General features: G+C 41.2%; 1 protein-coding gene and 1 pseudogene across 1 annotated transcript in view; both read left to right on the forward strand.

Annotated features, from left to right (window-relative positions):
- NUP205 (nucleoporin 205) overlaps positions 1–16,716 on the forward strand; it is a 99,201-nt gene extending 82,485 nt beyond the window's left edge. The window contains exons 37-43 of the mRNA XM_034965037.2: positions 1,272–1,400; positions 1,915–2,041; positions 6,528–6,694; positions 8,236–8,359; positions 8,809–8,937; positions 9,494–9,567; positions 11,737–16,716. Of these exons, the coding sequence (XP_034820928.2) occupies positions 1,272–1,400; positions 1,915–2,041; positions 6,528–6,694; positions 8,236–8,359; positions 8,809–8,937; positions 9,494–9,567; positions 11,737–11,889 (903 nt within the window). The 3' untranslated portion in view covers positions 11,890–16,716. The remainder of the gene's footprint in view (positions 1–1,271; positions 1,401–1,914; positions 2,042–6,527; positions 6,695–8,235; positions 8,360–8,808; positions 8,938–9,493; positions 9,568–11,736) is intronic.
- On the forward strand, positions 12,711–16,716 carry LOC100974420 (protein max-like; annotated as a pseudogene).
- Positions 16,717–22,566: the final 5,850 nt, after the last annotated feature.

Consider the following 22,566-nt stretch of genomic DNA (forward strand, 5'->3'; position numbering starts at 1 on the left):
AGTTTATATTATAGTCTCATTAATATGTTTTGCCTTATCGAAACTTACATCGGCCGGGTGGGATGGCTCGCTCTTGTGATCCTAGCATTTTGGGAGGCCGAGGTGGGTGGATCGCTTGAGGCCAGGAGTTTGAGACCAGCTTGGGGAACATGGCTAAACTCCATCTCTATTAAAAATACAAAAATTAGCCATGTGTGGTGGTGCACGCCTGTAGTCCCAGCTACCTGCGGGGCTGAGGCACAAGAATTGCTTGAACCTAGGAGGCAGAGGTTGCAGTGAGCTGAGATCAGACCATTGCACTTCAGCTTGGGCAACAGAGCGAGAGACTGTCTCAAAAATAAATAAATAAAATAATAAGATATTGTATATTATGTATGTGTATACCTCCCTATGTATCTAAATCTGTATATGGTATTACCAATTTTTAAAATACATGTTTCATTTAAAATACACTTATTATGTGCAGAACATTGTGCTAAGCACCTTAAATATAATACCATGTCTCAGGGAATCCTGACAGCCATCTTATAAGATAGGAATTGTTATTACCACTTTAGAAACATGAACATACAGGCGTGAGAAATTAAGTAACTTATTCCAGGTCCCAGAGCAAAAAGTTGTACCTGTTATTGGAACCCATGTCTCTAATTTGAAAGCCATCGGCTAACCTCTAGATATACTGCCAATATTGAAAAGCTTGTCCTTTCTCTTTGAGAACCATGGGAAATACTGTATTCTCAGGTGAGAAGTATTAACATTTGAAACTGGGGACATTTGTATTTATCTTCCAAGGTGATCTGTGTGTTTGTAACCCCTTTATGAAGTCCCCAGGAGCAACCACAGGAGTAACAGCTTTTAGATTGGTGCCTTGGTAGACAAAATTATCACAAACGTGTCCATATGGTGACTGCCCTCTTATTTTGCTTCTCTTTTGTTTATAAACTTGTTTTTCATGTAATGAGTATCTTCCAAAGAATTAATACCTTCTTTGATATAATGCAGAAAGTTATTTGGCAAACATTTAGATGATACTGGGATTTATTGCTTTAAAAAAAAAGGGTACTCTTTTCATCTGTTAGCTACCAATCAAATACCTTTGCAAAAAGTTGAATTTTAATAATGCTACTTTTAGTTGGCTCAGTTTTAAGTAAGATATTAGATGCCTTAAGGAATGATTCCATTCTCCACTGAGTTTTTCTTGTTTCTATCCCTCAAGAAAGAGAGGTTACTAATTTTAAATACATTTAACAAGATATCTTTTTCTTTCTTAGCGCCAGTGCTTAGGACTACTAAGTCGCTTTGGTGGCTCTGACAGACTGCGTCAGTTTAAATTTCAAGACGATAATGTGGAGGGAGATAAAGTAAGCAAGAAAGATGAGATTGAACTGGCTATGCAGCAGGTAAGAGGGGCAAGAACCATGTGACTTCTCTAAGGTTTTTATGTTTTTGGAAAACGTTGATAAAAATAACAGATATGGACCTGGTGCGGTGGCTCACGCCTATAATCCCAGCACTTTGGGAGGCCAAGGCGGGTGGATCACCTGAGGTCAAGAGTTGAAGACCATCCTAGCCAACATGGTGAAACCTTGTGTGTACTAAAAATATTTAAAAAATTTAGCTGAGCATGGTGGCACGTGCCTGTGGGCCCAGCTACTTGGGGTGGCTGAGGCAGGAGAATTGCTTGAACCCAAGAGGCAGAGGTTCTAGTGAGCCAAGATCACGCCTCTGTATTCCAGCCTGGGCAACAGAGGGAGACTCCATCTGAAAAAAAAAAAAAAAAAAAAAAAGAATACACAGATGTGAGTCATTTTACAAATTGATTGATAACCTTTTCTTCTTCAAATCTCGATTTTCATGCTAATTGAGACATTTCAGGGTCTTAACATTTTTGTTACTGCTGTTTTTTGATTATAGATTTGTGCCAATGTAATGGAATATTGCCAGTCACTCATGTTACAGAGTTCCTCTACCTTCCAGCATGCTGTGTGTCTCTTCACTCCTAGCCTTTCAGAAACAGTTAATAGAGATGGACCGCGGCAAGGTGAGCTTAGTTTTTCATTCTGTATTGAAGGAACTAAGTTGCTATGGTTATGACATAGCTCTCCAGCTTGGCTCCAGTAAGATGCAGTATTTTCTTTTAAGTGTCATTAATGGGAAACATTTTAAATAAGTTTTAAAGTTGAGCGGGAGGTATTATTATTAGACAAGACTGGAGAGAATAGAGAAATTCAAGATTTACTGAGAGTAAATCTAGAGGAACCATGTTTTGAATAGCACTTGAGGGCTCAAAGGATCTAAATTGGGGAGTCAGGTGGCTGGGTGAAAAGATGAAAATACAACAGTTTTATATGTTAAATCATGTTAAGCTGAATTCAGTGTCTAAACTGGGTTTTTTATTATAGCTCCAAATTTCTATAACATAACGAAATACAATTTAGATACTAATTAGGCCAACTTACCCTGTAATTCTTTAATGATTCAGTAGGGAATGTTTGAATATGGGGCAGGATAATGGGTAAAGCTGTTATCCTATGGAACACTCAGAAGAAAAAGCCCATTAGTATCTTGGTGGGGATAATGGAATTGACTGTTGGTGATTTCAGGAAGTCTTTGTTTGAGATCTGTGAGAAAAATTTTGTCACATTTTCATCTTCTTCAGGATCTTACTATCCCTGAAAATTACTTAATCACAAAAAATATGTGTTTAGTAGAATAATAGTATAAAATGACATTATGAAAAGTATATTCGTGGCCGGGTGTGCGGTTGCTTACGCCTGTAATCCTAGCACTTTGAGAGGCCGAGGCAGGCAAATTAACTGAGGGCAGGAGTTCAAGACCAGCCTGGCCAACATGGTGAAACCCTGTCTCTACTAAAAATACAACAAGTTAGCCGGGTGCAATGGCGCACGCCTGTAATCCCAGGTACTCTGGAGGCTGAGGCAGGAGAATCGCTTGAACCCAGGAGGCGGAGGTTGCAGTGAGCTGAGATCACACCACTGCACTACAGCCTGGGCTACAGAGTGAGACTTTGTCTCAAAAAAAAAAAAAAAATTGGTTTAACCCAAAGGATTATAAATCATTCTACTATAAAAACACATGCACACATGTTTATTGCAGCACTATTTACAATAGCAAAGACTTGGAACCAACCCAAAAGTCCATCAATGATAGACTGGATAAAGAAATTGTGGCACATATACACCATGGAATACTATGCAGCCATAAACAAGAATGAGTTCATGTCCTTTGCAGGGACATGGATGAGTCTGGAAGCCATCATTCTCAGCAAACTAACACAGGAACAGAAAACCAAACACCACATGTTCTCACTCATAAGTGGAAGTTGAACAATGAGAACACATGGACACAGGGAGGGGAACATCACACACCAGTGCCTGTCAGGGGATAGGGGGCAAGGGGAGGGATAGCATTAGGACAAATATCTAATGCATATTTGGCTTAAAACCTAGATGACAGGTTGATAGGTGCAGCAAACCACCATGGCACATGTATACCTATGTAACAAATGTACACATTCTGTACATGTATCCCAGAACTTCAAGTTAAAGAAAAAAAGAAAAATATATTAGTTTAGCAACATTCAACCTTATCCTATATAAATTATGCTAAGAACTTTGTTAGATAAATTCTATTATAAAAGGTCCTAGCTAGTAGTATTAAATTTGTTGTTGTTGTAATTTATGTACAACAAAATTCACCCATTTTAGGTATACAGTTTGAATGCTTTTTGGTAATTATATAAAGTTGGGTAACCATCACCACAACCAAAATACAGAACAATTCCCTGTTCCTTAAAGATTTCTTCCTGCCTTTGATTGCATTTGATTGTTTCCTTCCACTCCGGCCCAGGCATCTACTATTCTGATTTTTGTCACAAAAGCTCTGCCTTCTCCTACCAGTGTCTGCTTCTGTTTGTATTATGTCTAGGCTTTTTCGTTTTATGCCATGGATGGGGGAGAAGAGTACTGACTGGTAGAATCTTAGTTTGTCATATTAAGACAAACTAAGTCCTTAATAGCTAATAAAATAACCTTTATTTAAAGGTATCTTTCAGTGATTGAAAGGGAGTAGTCTTAGGTGACAGGATGTCTTAAAGAAACTGGGGAAGTAGCTACAAAGATTTGTAGTTCTATTTTATAGAGTAAAATAGTTAAATTAGACTGGACATGTAAAATAGTTCCTTTGGCTTAAACAAGTTAATTCTATATAGTTCTTGTTTTCTCCTGTATTCAGAAATTTGGAGCCAGGCATGATGGCTGAGCCTGTAATCCCAGTTACTCAGGAGACTATGGCAGGGGGATCACATGAGCCCAGAAGTTCAAGGCTGCAGTGAGCCAAGATCATGCCTCTAACAAAAAAAAAGTTTGCTGCCAGGAAGATAGGATAAAAAGGGGCCACCATGGGGGGATTCCAATATCTGCATGTTGGAATCAGGCCAAGGCATGAGGGGAAAGGTTTATACAAACCTGATAGCCTCTGAATGTGCAAATATTTTCTAGACTTGGGCAAGTTAGTATGGTGAGAATTCCTGAAATGCTTTGGAGTCCTCCAAGCATTCAATCATCCTCTTTGTGGGTATCTTCCTACCAGGGTAGAGATTATACAAATGTTATCTGGGGACCAGGATACCTAATTTCACTAGGAGAAGGCTCTCTATAACAATGTATTGTGAAAACTGTCACATCTTGCTCTAGACTAGAAGAGGATACCTGGCAAACTGAATTTGTCTAGGATGTCTTAGTTGGTGACAGCATCCACAGACAAAGGACTCTTCTGTCTCTTCCCCTCTGTATAAAGATCTATGGGATTGGCCAGGTGTGGTGGCTCACGCCTGTAATCCCAGCACTTTGGGAGGCGAAGGCAGTGCATTGCTTGAGCCCAGAAGGTAGAGACCAGCCTGGGCAATATGGCAAAACCTCATCTCTACCAAAAAATACAAAAAAATTAGCTGGGTGTGGTGGCGTGCACCTGTAATCCTAGCTACTTGGGAGTCTGAGGTGGGAGGATCACCTGAGCCCAGGAGGTTGAGGTGGATCACCTGAGCCCAGGAGGTTGAGGTTGCAGTGATCCCTGTTTGTGCCACTGCACTCCAGCCTGGGTGACAAAGTAAGAAACCTGTCTCAAAAAAAAAAAAAAACAAGAAAGAAAGAAAAAGTCTATGAGTCAGACTTTAGAGCAAAGTTAAGGGAGTTGATAGTGAAGAAAAAGCAAATGTAGATCTCTCCTTCAGTATTCATGGCAGTTTGGGTCATTAAACAAAGATTATCTCCAAATTGAACTTGAAATTGCCACAGTGTTGGGCCAGGCATGGTGGCTCATGCCTGTAATCCCAGCACTTTGGGAGGCCGAGGCGGGTGGATCACCTGAGGTCAGGAGTTTGAGACCAGCCTGGCCATCATGGTGAAACCCCATCTCTACTAAAAATACAAAAAATAACTGGGTGTGGTGGCATGCGCCTGTAATCCCAGCTACTCGGGAGGCTGAGACAGGAGAATCGCTTGAAACCAGGAGGTGGCGGTTGCAGTGAGCCGAGATCGAACCACTGTACTCCAGGCTGGATGACAGAGTAAGACTCCATCTCAAAAAAAAAAAAAAAAAAAAAAAAAAGAAATCGCCACAATGTTTCCACGAAATCCCTTAGTCACTAGAGGAGATTGCTCTAATTGCACTACACAGACTATCTCTAGGATGATTTTTTTTTTTCTTTTCTGTAGGGACGGGGTCTCTGTTGCCCAGGCTGGTCTTGAACTCCTGGCCTCAAGCCATTCTCTCTCCTCAGCCTTCCAAATTGTTGACAGGTGTGAGCCACCGTGCCTGTCCTAGGATAATATTGTTATTGCTTTCTAGTTTTCCCTCTGCAAACAACTTTTATGACATCCCACTGTTCCTTTGCATCTTCATTAGCCAGTAGCCAGGTAAAAGGCAGATCATTTTGTTTTACTACCGTAATGTAGCTGTTGTGGCAAAAGATTTTTTAAAGTTTAAATCCATTTATATTTTTTGAATATTTCAGTTGCTATTCTTGTCTCTTTGAAAGAATGACTTTGAGCTGGCAACTTAGTAACCAGAAAGATGCAGACCAGAAATGAATCCATACAACTAGAGCCATCAGGCAAAGCAGGAATTAGTCACTTGGTGTTAAGAAACCCCACAATTGTGTATATTGTTTTTGATGTGGAGGGGTGTGTGTGTGTGTAAGGTTTATACTTTGAAAGAGTTCTCAAAGAACTCTTTGCCTAATAAAGGGTAGGCTCTGCCAATGTGCATCAGTCAGATTTCTTTATTCTCGCAGGATTTCCAGCCTTATGTATGTACCTGATTACAGTGGCTCCTAACCATTTGTTCTTTAAATTATAAATGGCATTTAAAAGTAATCTTGGGTTGGTTTTAATGATAGGTTACATGTCCTTAAATTCTGGGGCATCCCTTGTTTTAAAACAGGTCATTTGAAATTCATATGAAATGCTTATAAGTGGAACATTGTTTTATGTCATCACCTCTATTAGATACCCAAGCTCCAGTGGTTCCATACTGGCGCCTGCCTGGTTTAGGCATTATCATCTACCTGCTGAAACAGAGTGCTAATGATTTCTTCAGCTATTATGACAGTCATCGACAGAGTGTCAGCAAGCTACAAAATGTAGAGCAGCTTCCCCCAGATGAGATAAAAGAGGTACGAATCTTATAATGAGCTGGGGGGACTTGAGAAATCATTGCTGTTACTAGGCCAGGGTACTGGCCTCAGACTGAGTAAAGACAATGTATACAGTATGACTGAAGGAATTGGAATGATTCTTCTGTGTGATTTGAAGAAGACTCCTTCACCGTAGCACTAGCCTTACAAGCATAGAAACTCTTGACTGAAAAACAGTGAAGTGTAGCACCTGTTCAAGAAAATAGAAAGGCAGCTGGCCTTTGAATGAAGAGTTTTGGGTCATTTATACTCTAAAATCTGTGCTGAGAAAGGCTTCTGTTGCAGATTTTTTTTTAAATAGAACTTGGGTAAATGTCTCTGTGCCTTCAGCATCTTCAATATCTGTTTAGCAAATCTTTCAAACAAATGGGATAGCATATGAGACTTGACTGCCTTCCCTCAGTGACCCAAAAGCATTCCCTCTACTTACTGTATTAATAACTAAAGGTGCTGCATTACCAGGATTGCTACTAAGTAGCTTGCTGCCTTTTCCATTTGGCACAGCTGAATGTAAGGCATCTCTTGGCCCGTTCCTAAGGCAGTGCTGAAGCTTCCTGGTGTCCTGTGGCAGCCTGAATTTTGAGCCACTTTGTCATTCCTGGTTTGCACCAAGTTTTCTAAAAACTTCCATGTTACTCTTATGAGTAGTCCATGCCTACTCCCTCTTGCCACTTTTCTGGTAAGCTCAGGGGACATTTATTGAGTGTCTACAACATGCCAGGCCCTGAACTACATGTTCTACCTAACACCTGGGCAGATATTGTTTCTATTCTCATTTCTCATGTGAGGAAACTGAGGCACAGAAGACTTGCATAACTTACCCAAAGGCATGTAGCTGGCAGGAACAGGGTGAGGCAGGAGTCAATGACTGGGTTTAGGTAACCCCTGAAATTTTGGGTTCATGCCTGGCAGTCCTTCCTGTAATGTGTAGCTAATCAGTGATGTTTGTACTTGCAAGAGGAATTGCATCATCATCATGAAGCGTGTGGCCTTCCATCAGCCTCACTTCAGTACGCCTTCTGTGGAACCCAGCATCAGAACATTAGCTGGAACAACTGTGCTTGTGTGTGTGCCACATTGAGAAGTGGTCATGGGAGCTTTGGTTGATGATCATATTTTAGTTATGCTCTAGGTATCTACCTTGTATTTTTTGCAGAAGATACCTGACAACTGTTAGAAATTCTCCATGGGATTGTTATAGCTACTGTTTGAAAAACCTATCATTTTGTCTTGGTTTGTTTTAATGTGACAGGAAATTCAGGGTTTCGTCAGCAACCCTGACTGTGTTTCAGGGACAGACTTTTTCAAAAGGCAGTAGATAAATGTTCATTTGTGAATTTGCTTCTTTGGCTGTAATTTTTAAAAATTGCTAGCTTCTTAGATAAAAACTCTTATCTGCAAGGGTGTTTAAATTTGAGTGTTTTTCATAGCATTTACCATGGTGACCTGCTGATAGTAGTTTTGCATTAAAAATTTCGTTCCAGTTGATGTCATTCTAATACCACATTTGTTTCTTCTAGTTGTGTCAGTCTGTGATGCCTGCTGGTGTTGATAAAATCTCCACTGCCCAGAAATATGTTCTAGCAAGACGGCGCTTGGTGAAGGTGATCAACAATCGAGCTAAACTGCTTTCCCTTTGTTCTTGTATCCTTTATGAAATCATGCACTTGAATGATGACCTTGAAATATAGGAACTGTTCACTTATTCTCATATTATTTGGGCACCAAAACCAGGTGGAAGGAGATAAACTTAATTTTTTCCCAGTAAATGCCTAATGTATTTCCAAATCATAGTTTTTGTTCTTATCTTTTAGAGTAGCTGGTAATACTGATAAAATACATGGGCACTTTCTGTCAGGGAAGAAGGTAGGGACATGAGACTGCTGGCACAGGACCCCAAGGTCCCCACCTCTTTCCTCAGCACACCTTGCTGCTTCCTCTTGAGGAGCCTTCAGTGAGACCCTGTCTGTTAGACTGAGGCTGTGGGTACCTCATTAAGTGAGTGCAGTCTGTCCTTTTTTCTCCTCCTCCGAAACTGGTGTGTAAAAAATATTTGATGAGATTATGTTCCTTTAATCTGAGCTCTGGTATAGTTATCATAGAGACCTGCCTATTTATTCTTTGGCGCCATCTGGAGTACTACTTGTTACATTGCATGGCCACGGATTCTCAAGATTCCTTATTTGCCTCGAGAACCTTGTTTAAAAGCAGAAGACTGCAAGGTAAACTTTCTGCTAAAAATTAATGAACCATAAATACCTATTTGTGCCTTGAAAAGCTAGTAACAGTTTTTTTATTTTTGTTTCCAGATTACTTAGAGTGAATTGGGTGAATCGAGCTGCTTAGTCACTAGACGTAGCTATTTCTTGCATTTTACTTTCTGTTCACGGGACATTGTGCTGAGCATAAGAATATTCTAGAGCCTGCTCATCAGCTGTTCCTTAGCTTCTTGCTGCAGTTAGGGGCCGATCCAGCTCTAGAAGAATGGAGTAGGTCTGCTATTATGCTGATTCTTATTGCTGGAGTGGGCCTCTGTGACTGATGGCCATATATTGGATCCCTTAGGTGGAAGGAAATAGAGAAAAGCTGAGAACCCTGGTCTGGTCCAGTGAAATGCTTTCTAGGGGCTTCCATTTGCTAAAAGTTGAAAATTGAGTTCCCAATCTTGAGCCGTGTGTTTCATGGTGCTATTGTTATTGTTCATTGTCATCAGGTTCCTCCACTGTGTGGTAGACAGGTACTTGCACAGCCGGTATGACTCTGTTTTTTTATCTCTAGATTCCTTCGCCTCAGAAACCAATCTAGATTTTAGAAGTGGGCTGGCTATAGTGAGCCAACATGATTTAGACCAGGTAAGGTTCTATTCTCATATTCTTTTATTTTTCTTTATTAAAGTAAAAGGGCTGGGTGTGATGGTACACATCTGTAATCCCAGCATTTTGAGAGGCCAAGACGGGAGGATTGCTTGAGCCCAGGAGTTTGAGAGCAGCCTGTGCAACATAGTGAGACCCCGTCTCTTAAAAAAAAAAAAATTGGCATACTGTGGTGGCATGCACCTGTAGTCACAGCTACCTGGGAGGCTGGGGTGGGAGAATCACCTGAGCCTGGGAGACTGAGGCTGCAGTGAGCTGTGATTGCACCACTGCACTCCAGCCTGGGCAACAGAGCAAGACCTTGTCTCCAATAAATGAATGAAAGAGTGAAGCAAGACCTTGTCTCCAATAAATAAATAAATAAATAAATAAATGTAAGTAAGTAAAAAGGAAAGCCTGGTATGTTAATAAGATTATGATTTTCAGGGTTGCTTACAGACACCTGGTTTGAACTCTAGCTTGACCATTTTAACAGCTATATGACTTTGAACAACTTACTTAACTTCCGAGCCTCAATTGCTTCATCTAAGAAATAGGAGGATTCAACCTCAGAGGGTTTTGTCAGAATTAAGTGAGGTTTCATGTATGTGAGGCTGCTAGTGTTGTACCTAGAACATGGTAAGCATTCCGTGATTGGTAGGCATTATGATCTGGAAACTCCTGATGTCTTCTGATTAGCTTTGTAGAACTTTTTAGGTACAAAGTATCACTCAGCACTTATTTTTCAGGAAATAATTTAATGGTGAGATTGAGAGCAGCCAATACAAATCCCGCCGTCGTAGACCATAGTACACAACACTGTGCTCTTACTAACCTGTTGATCAGTAGTGTTAGAATGAATGAAGAGTATGCCAAAAACAATTACAATGAAAACCTCATATTAAACTAATAGCGAAGTTATGTTTCTAACAAAGCAGGTATCAGGGTGTGTGATGTTAGGGAAAATCAATTACAGCTAGATCCTCTACTAGCCATCTGAATGTCCTTAGCCATGATTTGATAAAGCCTCTGCTCCTCCCAAATCCCTCTTTTTGCTATTTTTCTTAAAACAAGGTTGGGAATGAAAGGTGCAGTTACAGCAGCCTCCAAAGCACAGCTTGCTGGATATCATGGATACCACGCTCCCATCCCAATCCAGACTACATTCGCCCCTTAGTGACTTTATAAAAGGAATTTGTTTTGTGGCTAGGCTTGTTTAGGAGAACTAGTGTTAATTGAGGCCATGTGCAAAATTAGCCAAAGAAGATTAATCAGAAGTTTGTTTGTTTGTTTGTTTTGTCTGAGAGACAAGGTCTCACTGCATTACCCAGGCTGGCGTGCAGTGGTGTGACCACAGTTCACTGCAGCCTCAACCCCCTGGGCTCAAGTGATTCTCCCGCCTCAGCATCCTGAGTAGCTAGGACAACAAAAATAAATATATTTTGAAGTAATAACTGTTACTATTTCACTTAGACTGCTTTGTGAAAAAGCTAGAAAATGCAGGATTAATAAATCATCTCACACCCTGTGTTGTGATTTTAATGCAAAACTGAAAACAGGTAGATTGATCTAATATTGTACTTAATTTTAGTCTTTTAGTATAACATCAAAAAGATCCATCTGAAACTACATATGCATTCTAGAATATATATGAATTCTAAAGCATATAACAGGTGTATCCCCGCATTAATATTTTTTGAAAACAAAAGCATGCAAGTGGGTTTTTAAAAATTGCAAAATGAAGTAAAAAGTAAAAGCTTCTTTCCCACCTACCCTCCTGTCCTCCCTCCCTCCCTTCCTTCCCTGCATTCTCCTTCCCTCCCTCCCCCTCCCCAGTCTTACTGACTTCTTGTATGGCCCTTCAGGAAATGTTTTTGTGTGTATGTTAGTATATCAGCATCAGCATCAACATTCATTGCTATTTAAAGCAGGTTTTTAAATTTATACAAGAAAAGAAAGCAGGAAAAACATGAGAATTAAACCAAAAAATTCTAAGGTAGAAAATGTGAATGTTTAGTTAATTTAGTAACACATTACAAAAATTCAAAAGTATTTACATTGAAAGAACCACATTACAAAAATTCTAAAGTGTTTTAAATTGGAAGACTTAGAATAAAAGAAATATTTGAGACAACAATTTTAACAAAATGTCTTTTGTGTCACCGCTAGCTTCAGGCTGATGCAATCAACGCTTTTGGAGAATCACTACAAAAGAAACTTCTGGACATTGAAGGATTATATTCAAAAGTTCGATCTCGATATAGTTTCATACAGGCTCTTGTCAGACGTATCCGTGGCCTCTTGAGGATATCAAGGAACTGAGAGCCCGTGCTTATGCTCTTCTATGAGAGAGATGAATTGGGGAGAACTGTCTCCATTTTATGGATTAGTTTCTTTCTAAATTATGACCAAAAATATTTTGCTATTTCTTTCTTTGTATATGGACATCTTTTCTGTAAACTTCTTCCCCTAGTTCCATCCTCACTAGTAAAAAATAAATACTTTTTAAAAAAACAAAACAAATGTATGGTTAATCTTTTGATCTTTTATCTTTTGATCAGCATTATCAGGAATCTAACAAATAAACCTTCAACAGTGGTGATTTTCCCATAGAGATATTATTCTGAATGCCAGATTAAAGGCATAGTCTGAAAATTCTAATTTTTTCACCCTTTGTAGCTACATTACACTATTAACAATATTCAGGGTTACTAAAATATAGCCATGCTCTTATAGAATAGTGTACTCAATACTGTGAAAATGTCTGAAAAAGTCAAGCTTTTTCCTAAAATTATTTAGGTTTTCCTTTTTTTTGTTTTTTTCTTTTCTGCACGTAAGTTGACAATACAATTGTCCCTTGGTATCTGGTGAGTACTGGTTCTAGGGCTCCCACGGATACCAAAACCTATGTTTTGGCATGCATGTTCCTTATATAAAATGGCATTGTGTTTGCATATAATATAGATACATCTTCTTGTATACTTTAAATCATTTCTAGATTACTTACAATACCTAATATAATATGAATTCTATATAAATAGTGGTTAATACTATGTTTTTAAATTTGTATTATTTTTTTACTGTTACACTGGTTTTTTCCCCCCCCCCAAATATTTGTGATCTGTGGTTGGTTGAATCTGCAGATGTTGAATGTGGGGATATGGAGAGCTGACTCTACGGTAATTTGTGTTTGTTCCTTAGAAATGATTGTGAAATTTCTCAAATTAATCATCTGCCAATATTTCTCATATAATTAATACGATGGCTGTCACTAGGACAAAACATTTACATGATCACCACTCTATTTCTTACCCAGTTGTTTTCATGTTCAAGTAACTACATCATCCAAAACTGCAAATTTCCTTTTCCAGACAGCAATTACTTCAGCCTAATACATAGGAGAGACTGCTGAGAGGAGAAAGTCTTTACTTTCATGTAGTAACAGAATAAACGCTATAACACTATAGAATAAAATTGATAATTATTCTATAGTGTCATAGTGTTTTTTTGTTTTGTTTTGTTTTTTGTTTTGTTTTTGAGAAAGAGTCTTGCTCTGTCACCAGGCTGGAGTACAGTGGCATGATCTCGATTCAGTGCAACCTCTGCCTTCCAGGTTCAAGCGATTCTTCTGCCTCAGCCTCCCGAGTAGCTGGGACTCCAGGTGTGCGCCACCACACCCAGCTAATTTTTGTATTTTTAGTAGAGATGGGGTTTCACCATGTTGGCCAGGATGGTCTCAATCTCCTGACCTTGTGATTCGCTCACCTCGGCCTCCCAAAGTGCTGGGATTACAGGCGTGAGTCTCCGTGCCCAGCCTAGTGTTGTTGTTGTTGTTTTTAAATGCTTACAATAAAACTTCTGTGGCTTCCAAGCATTGGTTTTTGGGGTTTGTGGTTTTTTTTTTTTTTTTTTTTTTTTTTTTGGTGATAGGGTCTTACTCTGTCACCCAGGCTGGAGTGCAGTGGCATGATCATGGCTCACTGCAACCTCCACCTCCCGGGCTCAAGTGACTTTCCTGCCTCCGCCTCCCAAGTAGCTAGATTACAGGCGTGTGCTACCATGCCCAGCTAATGTATTTTTAGTAGAGACGGGGTTTCACCATGTTGGCCAGGCTGGTCTCGAACTCCTGGCCTCAAGGGATCTGCCTGCCTCAGCCTCCCAAAGTGCTGGGATTACAGGCATGAGCCACTGCACCTGGCCTTCAAGCATCTTTAAAACAGCTTTATCTTAGAGGAAGTTATGCTGTCAGGTTTAAAAAAAGAAAAATATAAAGGCTTTGTCAGTGTTATATTTTGTAATTAATTTACCGCCCACCAGATATAAACATTAGCTGGAAAACATTCTGTTAATAAATAAAAGTCCTGGATGTGAAAGAATAAATAAATGGATCCAAAATGTAGTTATAGTGCATAGTGCTCCACTGGTCAGGTATATGGTTATCTCTGTCATCTGGAGCACAGGCATGAACCTAGAAATGATTAGCAAAGAGCCTAGGCGTGAAATCAAAGCATTCTATAAACTTCTGAAGTATGAAGCCTTCTTAACAGACAAGACATATAGCTAAATTTTGAACTGGGATTTTAGGAGTGAGGAGGTGGTTCTTGCCTGTGTTTTATGTGAGTGAGAGCAAGTGAGTGTGTGTGTAGGCAGGGGAACTCTGCTTCTTGTCAGTGACTTCCTCAGATTCCTCTATCCCTCCGCCTCCCCGACTACTGCTGCTGCAGTGGCTGCTCCCTGGGTTGTAGGAAGTGAGTGATAATGATGACGTCGGGGTGGAGAGTGACAAGCAACAACAGAGATTACAATCTGCGGCTGACAAATGGGCCCATCATAATGCACTGGAATGAAATCGTAGGGACCACATCAAAGGCAGCCTCCAGTTTGTGGGACTCAGTCCCAACACTCCAAGGAGAGAAGGCCATAGAGTATATCCAGCATATGCGAAGGGAAAAACCACATGCCAGTGAGATACTGATGACCTCAGCGGCGGGATGCTTTTCTGAAGCAGGAAGTCCGTGCACCGAAGGGGAGGTCAAGTGCCCAGCCACAGGCCAACTATCCCTCCTCAGACAGCATCCTCTACACCAATGCCAAGGGCAGCACCACCTCTGCCTTTGATGGGGGCTCCGACTGCAGCTCAGAGTTGGAGCCTGAAGAGGCCTGAAGTAGGAAGAAACTCCAGATGGAGGCCAGCTGAGTTACTCAGGGCAGGCCAGCAATAAACACTGTCTCCATCATCCTCCTTTCCGTTTCCTCAGAACCATTTGAGAGACTATTTTTCTCTTTCTCCCTTAAAAATTGTTTTTTAAATTTTTATGTAAAAGCTCTTGGGGCCTGGCACAGTGGCTCACGCCTGTAATCCCAGCACTTTGGGAGGCTGAGGCGGGCAGATCAGTTGAAGTCAGGAGTTCGAGACCAGCCTGGCCAACATGGTGAAACCCTGTCTCTACTAAAATTACAAAAATTAGCCTGGCGTGGTGGTGCATGCCTGTAATCCTGGCTACTCGGGAGGCTGAGGCAGGATAATTGCTTGAGCCCAGGATATGGAGGTTGCAGTGAGCCTAGATGGCACCACTGCACTCCAGCCTGGGCAACAGAGCAAGAGTCTGTCCCACTCCCTACCCCACCCCCCCAAAAAAAGCTCTTGTCCTCCTTCCCCATTTCTACTATAACTGTTTTTAAAAAAAAAAGTGTTCCCTTCAGGGATTCCCTGTCTCCACCAATAATTTTTAGACCAAAACACCCTAGCTTGGCAGCTTTTTCTATGGAGGACAGATGGCCAGCCTGACCTCTGAGCACAGTATCCTGCCCACTCTGAGCTCCTGCAGCCCTGCCCAGGCACATGCCTGGAGGACACCTGCCCCACCCAGGCTGCCTCCAGGTCCATGCTCACCTCTGTTTAACAGACTTTGAGAATCTGTGAACTGCTCTTAAGAAGATGACTGGGCCGGGCATGGTGGCTCACGCCTGTAATCCCAGCACTTTGGGAGACAGAGGCGGGCGGATCACCTGAGGTCAGGAGTTCAAAACCAGCCTGGCCAACATGGCAAAACCCTGTCTCTACTGAAAAATGCAAAAGTTACCCGGGCGTGGTGGTACGTGCCTGTAGTCCCAACTACTCAGGAGGCTGAGGCAGGGGAATCGCCTGAACCCGGGAGGCAGAGGTTGCAGTGAGTTGAGATTGTGCCACTGCACTCCAGCCTGGGTGACAGAGCAAGACTCTATCTCAAAAAAAAAAAAAAAAAAAAAAAGATGACTGGTTTGGAGTAATCAGATTTACACTTTCTCCTTTTTAAAGACTTTCTTCTCTTTTTCTAAAAAGCTATTTATCCCTCCAATTGAGTGACCAGATCCTTAAGGAAGTTTGTGGTGTAAAAAAGAGGGGTCGTGTTTGCAGCACAGAACCTTTGGCGTGTTTCTCTCCTGCTTCTCAGCCAATTGTTTAAGCCTACGGTGCCAGCCTTAAGGAGGGCTGCATGACACCTGTGGTATGTATTGGAGATGGCAGCAGTGAAGTTGCAGCCACCAGGGAGTGGTCCTTTGGGGTTGGGCAGGGAGGGCAATATTGGGTGGTGTAGAGGTTTTGTACTGAGGGCCAATGATGGTGTCTCGATATTTATTTCCTGCTACTGAAATTTGAATCTGAGTGAGTTGTCCCTATTTCTTGATAATACCGGTATTGCAAAGTGACAGATTCATAAAGTAATGATCAAATCTTGCTTTCTGTGTGTATGTCTAAGAAATAGAGCCAACTGATTTTGTATATAAATACCAAGAGTGATTTACCTGGTGCTAAACCGGTATCCCAGTGTGGGCCTTTCCCTGCCCCAGCTACTTCCCTTCCTGTGGCCCTGGTACCTGCCTCCATTGTGTGATCCAGCCCTGGTTCTGGCTGCAGTCAACAGATCCCAGTGAAGGGTTTTGTGTGTTTAGGCCTCATTTGTCTTTTTCCTGCTCCGTTCCTGGCATTTGCTAATTTCTAGTATATATTCTGTAGTCTCTGTCTGGGTTTGATTCCATTCCATAGAAATAAAAAGTATGTTGTACATATCCTTGCAAGAATTGTCTTGCAAGTTAAGGCTTCCTCCCTTTACTATCAGACTACAAGACTATAGTCTTAAAAAAAATAAAGATTTTGGATTTACTGTGTTTCATATTGTTTTCTTATCATTTTGTCCCAAATTACCACTGACTGTGGATCAGAATCGGGGGCAGTGGAGAAGTGTGTGGGAGGGAGTGGCGGGCAGGCCTGCAGCTGCATCATACTGCTGACCAGAAATGTTTGTGTGACACAGCGGGGAGAGGCTGACATTCAGCCTGACCTCTGCATTCTGTTACCTGGGGCATGGAGAGAGGGCGCCAGGTGCAGCACGCACTCTTCACCGAAGCAAGCAGAGAGGATAAAACCAGTGTTGGGTAGTTTGTTTTGAAAAGCTACATTTAAATTTTAAATAAATGCAGGATTTAAATATGACATTTTTACTGAGTGAATCAGTTTGGTGGGTTAGAAAATCAAAAAGAGGTACATACTCTCTTCCTAGTCATTACTACTGTAGTTTTGGTCAGTTAGTAATATAGAAATTATGTCTGAACTTAATCTGGGCTGTAACAGCTGTTAATATACAACATAATCTTTTCTAAATATTTGTCTAGTGTTTTCTCAACTTATTTATTTATTTATTTATTTATTTTTTGAGACTAAGTCTTGCTCTGTCGCCCACGCTAGAGTGCAGTGGCACAATCTGAGATCACTACAACCTCTGCCTCCAAGGTTCAAGTGATTTTCCTACCTCAGCCTTCCAAGTAGCAGAGATTACAGGTGCTCGCCACTATGATCGGCTAGTTTTTGTATTTTTAGTAGAGATGAGGTTTCACCTTCTTTGCCAGGCTGTTCTCCAACTCCTTGACCTCAGGTGATCTGCCTGCCTCCACCTCCTAAACTGCTGGGATCACAGCACCCGGCCTTCCCAATTATTTTGAACAATTTTAAATCTTCAAAAGAGTTGGAAGAAAGGTACCATGAACCCATACAGTTTTCACCTAGATTTGCCAGTTGTCAACAGTTTGCACATTTGCTTTTTTTGTGTGTGTGTATATATATATATGCTAGTTTTCTTCCCTAAATTGTAGACATTATGACACTTGCTAAATATTATGACACTTACTTGCTAAATATTTTAGCAAGTAAGAACAAGGATATTTTCCTTCCTAACCACAACACCATTATCATATCCAAGAAATTTGACAATAAAATACAATAAAAATATCTAATCTGTCCATTAAAATTTCCTCAATTGTCCCAAAAATGCACTTTATAACTTTTTTTTTTTTTTTTAACTCGGGATCCAATTAATCACACATTGGCTGGGCGCGGTGGCTCACACCTGTAATCCCAGCACTTTGGGAGGCCGAGGCGGGCGGTTCACGAGGTCAGGAGATCGAGACCATCCTGGCTAACACGGTGATAACCCCGTCTCTACTAAAAATACAAAAAATTAGCCCGGCGTGGTGGCAGGGGCCTGTGGTCCCAGCTACTCGGGAGGCTGAGGCAGGAGAATGGCGTGAACCCAGGAGGCGGAGCTTGCAGTGAGCTGAGATCGCGCCACTGCACTCCAGCCTGGGCGACAGAGCAAGACTCCGTCTCAAAAAAACAAACAAACAAACAAACAAAAAACGCATTATATTTAGTTATCTCTTTTTTTTATTTTTTGAGACAGAGTCTCACTCTGTTGTCCAGGCTGGAGTACAGTGGCTCAATCTTGGCTCACTGCCACCTTTGCTTTCCGTGTTCAAGTGATTCTCGTGCCTCAGCCTCCTGAGTAGCTGGGATTACAGGCGTGCACCACCATGCCCGGCCTATTTTTGTATTTTTTTTTTTGTAGAGACAGGATTTCACCGTGATGGCCAGTCTGCTCTCGAACCCCTGGCCTCAAGTGATCTGCCCACCTCGGCTTCCCAAAGTGCTAGGATTACAGGTGTGAGCCACCACACCTGGCCCAATATTTAGTTATCTCTTTAGTCAATTTTTATTCTAAAACAGTTCCCTGGCTTTTCGGAGGATGGGAGGCTTTTATAACTGACATTGTTTAGCTGTTTTGGAAAAGGTCCTACAATTTGTTTTCTTTTAAACAGGTTGAACAGTTGTGGCCAGAATACCACGCTTGTACAGCTGATATGTGCCTTCAGTGTATCACATCAGGAGGAGGTGCATATCAGTGTGTCCAATTATATTAAGCTTGACCACTTGGTTAAGGTGGTATTTGACACATATCTTTGTTGTAAAATATGTGTTTCCCATTATAACAAGTGATCCATGGAGGGATACTTCAAATATCTTGTTCTTAAAAAACCTTGCAACCGGGATGGGCCCCCGGCCTTTTTTTTTTTTTTTAAGATGCAGTCTCGCTCTGTTGCCCAGGCTGGAGTGCAGTGGCACGATATCGGCTCACTGCAACCTCCATCTCTCGGGTTCAAGCGATTCTCCCGCCTCAGCCTCCCGGGTAGCTGGGACTACAGGCACATGCCACCACGCCCAGCTAATTTTTGTATTTTTAGTAAAGACAGGGTTTCACCATGTTGGCCAGGATGGTCTCGATCTCTTGACCTCGGGAACCACCCACCTCGGTCTCCCAAAGTGCTGGGGTTACAGGCGTGAGCCACCGCACCCGGCCCAGTCGTCACGCTTTTTAATTTTGCCAATCTAATGGGTATAAAATATTATCTCAATTGATTTGCATATTTTGTGTACCATTCTTTCCCCCCTTCAAAAGGCTTTACCCATCTTTTTTTCTATTGGGTTTTTTCTTTTTGATGTGTAGGAGGTAATTACACATCCTGAATTTATATGTAATTGCTGAATTACACATGGCTGAATTGAAGCCATTCAGAATGGCTTCAATTTTTTTCAGTTTTCTCTTTTCAGACAACCAGTCTGTTGGATTATCTTTTCAACTTTTTTATGGTATACTTGTTTACATTTTAATGTGTCAAATCTTTTCCTTGATGGTATGTGCTCTTTATCTAAAAATTTTCTCCCACTTGAAATCATAAAGATATTCTTCTGTATTTTCTTTTGGCATTTAAAAATGTTGCCTCCTCCTTAGGTCATTAATTTCTCTGGCATTGATATTTGTGAATGGTATAATCTACGTTTACTTTTTTCCATATGGATAATTTTATGATTTATTGAATAGCACATTCCTTCCCACTGATATTTTTGTCAGTGCCTCAAATGGTAGCATACCAACACCTTGCTTTTTTCACTTGAGGATATTTCCATATCAACACATAAAGCTCTTTTCTCTTGCACAAGTATTTCAATGTAGATATATAGCATGATTTTAGTCGTTAATTTATTGGTTAACATTGTTTCCAACCTTTTTCTACAATGAATGTTTTTGAGCATAATTTCAGCAATTGCTAGGAAAAAGTTATGCTTATTTAAAATTATAGTTCTGGCCAAACTGCCTCCATGAAAGTTTTAACAAATCATTCTCTCCTCAATGTTGTGTAAACTGTGCCTGTTCCCCTACTTCTTCCAACACAGTATGTTATCAAGCTGTTTAAATTTTATTTTATTTTATTTTTTTTGAGACAGGGTCTCACTTTGTCACCCAGGCTGGCATGCAGTGGTGCAGTCACAGCTCACTGCAGCCTTGACCTCCCGGGTTCAAGCGATCCTCCTGCTTCAGCACCCCCAAGTAGCTGGACTACAGGCACACATCATCACAGCCAGGTAATTTTCGTATTTTTTTGTAGAGATGGGGTTCCACCATGTTGCCTAGGCTGGTCTCACACTCCTGGACTCAAGTGATCTGCCCACCTCAGCCTCCCAAAGTGCTGGGATTACGGGTGTGAGCCACTGCGCCTGGCCAAGCTTTCTGATTTTTGCCAATCTGGAGAAAAATGGTACCTCATTATAGTATTAATCCACATTTCTCTTAGTATTAACATCAATGCCACCCACAGGATCTTTTCATATGTTTGAACCATTTGTATTTCCTTTTCTGTGAACTGTTCAAATCCTTTGGCCATATTTTATTGAGCCATTGGTCTCACTGATTTGTAGCAGATCTTTATATAAAGGAAGTTAGCACTGTCACTTATTTCACAAAAAGTGTTTACAGAATTTTAAAATTTTTATGTAGTTGATTTTCTCCATCTGTTATGGCTTCTGGGTTTTGTATCATGTTGGCGATGTGAAAAAGCTTCCACTCTCATTTGTAGATTATAAAATAACTTCTCTCTTTTACTCTTTTAATATTTTTTGTCTTGTTTAAGCTGTTACTTATGTGTGCAGTGCCATTTATGTTATCTGTAATTTATGTGCAAAGTGTAAAATAGGAACCCAACATCATTATTTTTTCCACGTAATGATCCTGGTTAGATGAGTATCATTTGCTGAATGATCCATCTTTTCTCCATTTAGTGCTTAGAATCACTGGTATGGGACTGGAAAAGGTGGAGATCAAAAATTAGAATTTTAAAAGGCAAGTATCAGAGAAGACCACTGGATAAGAGAATTGAGAGTAACGGTCCTTAAAGTGCTGGTCTCTTGGGGTATAGACTAGACAGAAAAGGACTGAAGCCTTCCAGAAGGGGGCTCATAGCTCATGAGAATATGGAATAGCTGAGTGGAGATCTGGCTAAGGTCAAAGGGCTGATAGGAGAGGAGGTAGGATTTGGGAGTATACTTCACAGGTCTAGGATATGACAAAGTGTTAACGATCACGGTAGAGCACTGCTGAAGGGGAGTGAAGGTGAAGGTCACTGGAAGGAAGGAGATCTGGAAAGTACAAGTGCATATGGCCTTGAAGTCACCCAAAATTACGATAATGTGGCACTGAAAGGAAGGCTGTGGGTTAGATGCCAAAGCCTTCAGTGAATGAGGAGACTGCCTCAGAAATCAACAGATTAAGACATTAAGAAGGGCTAAAGGTAGGCTGGGTGCGGTGGCTCACGCTTGTAATCCCAGCACTTTGGGAGGCCAAGGCGGGTGGATCATGAGGTCAGGAGTTTGAGACCAGCCTGGCCAACACAATGAAACCCTGTCTCTACTAAAAATATAAAAATTAGCCGGGCATGGTGGCGGGCGCCTGTAATCCCAGCTACTCAGGGGGCCAAGGCAGGAGAATCGCTTGAACCCAGGAGGCAGAGGTTGCAGTGAGCCGAGATCACGGCATTGCACTCCAGCCTGGGTGACAGAGCTAGACCCCACTGCAAAAAAAAAAAAAAAAAAAAAGGGAGGGGGGAGCTAATGGTAAACAGGAAAGCAAAGGAAGTGTTTTTATATAAGGATATTGAAGGGATAATCTGGAAGTAGCAGTGGGGAACAAAAGAGTCCTGCCTAGCTTCTCCATGCCCTGTGTTTATTTAGAGAAAACACCTTTGAAAAAGCCTTAGAGGAAAAGCTAGGCTTCATTTAAGCCTTATCTTAAGGAGAGGATAAGGTTCTACGAAATAAATTTTAATAACTATCCTTATATTGCGTTCAGAGGCTGTGCCAGACACTTGTTGGGCGTTGAGGATGGAGTCATGAGCTCAACAGGTGAAGTCCTCACCCTCAGTGTAGCTCACAGTCCGGCATCTTGCAACTCAAAGTCTGGTCCATAGACCAGCAACATCATTTGGGGTTGAAAGAAATGCAGAAAGTTAGGCCCTACCATAGACGTACTGAATCAGAACCTGTAGTTTAATAAGATGCTTGGGTGATGTGAATGAAGATTAAAGTTGAGAAGCACTGGTTAAGTCTTGAGTGAGTCAAGTTTTAACCTGGACAGACTGGAAAGTATGGTGTGTTGTAGCCATCTCCTAGTATCCCTTCCCTCTTCCCTCTTGGCAGCCACTTTAGTTCAGAGACCCTGCCCTTTCTAGTTGTAGTTGATTGTGGAGCATCTGACACCATCTTGACCCATCAGTTTTCCTTTCCCTGGCATTCGAGAATGGCAAAGAGAGAGAGATCCTATTAGGAGTAAACTCAACTTGAGTTTACTTGTTAAA

Source organism: Pan paniscus, chromosome 6 (assembly GCF_029289425.2).
Source record: "Pan paniscus chromosome 6, NHGRI_mPanPan1-v2.0_pri, whole genome shotgun sequence".
NCBI lineage: Eukaryota > Metazoa > Chordata > Mammalia > Primates > Hominidae > Pan > Pan paniscus.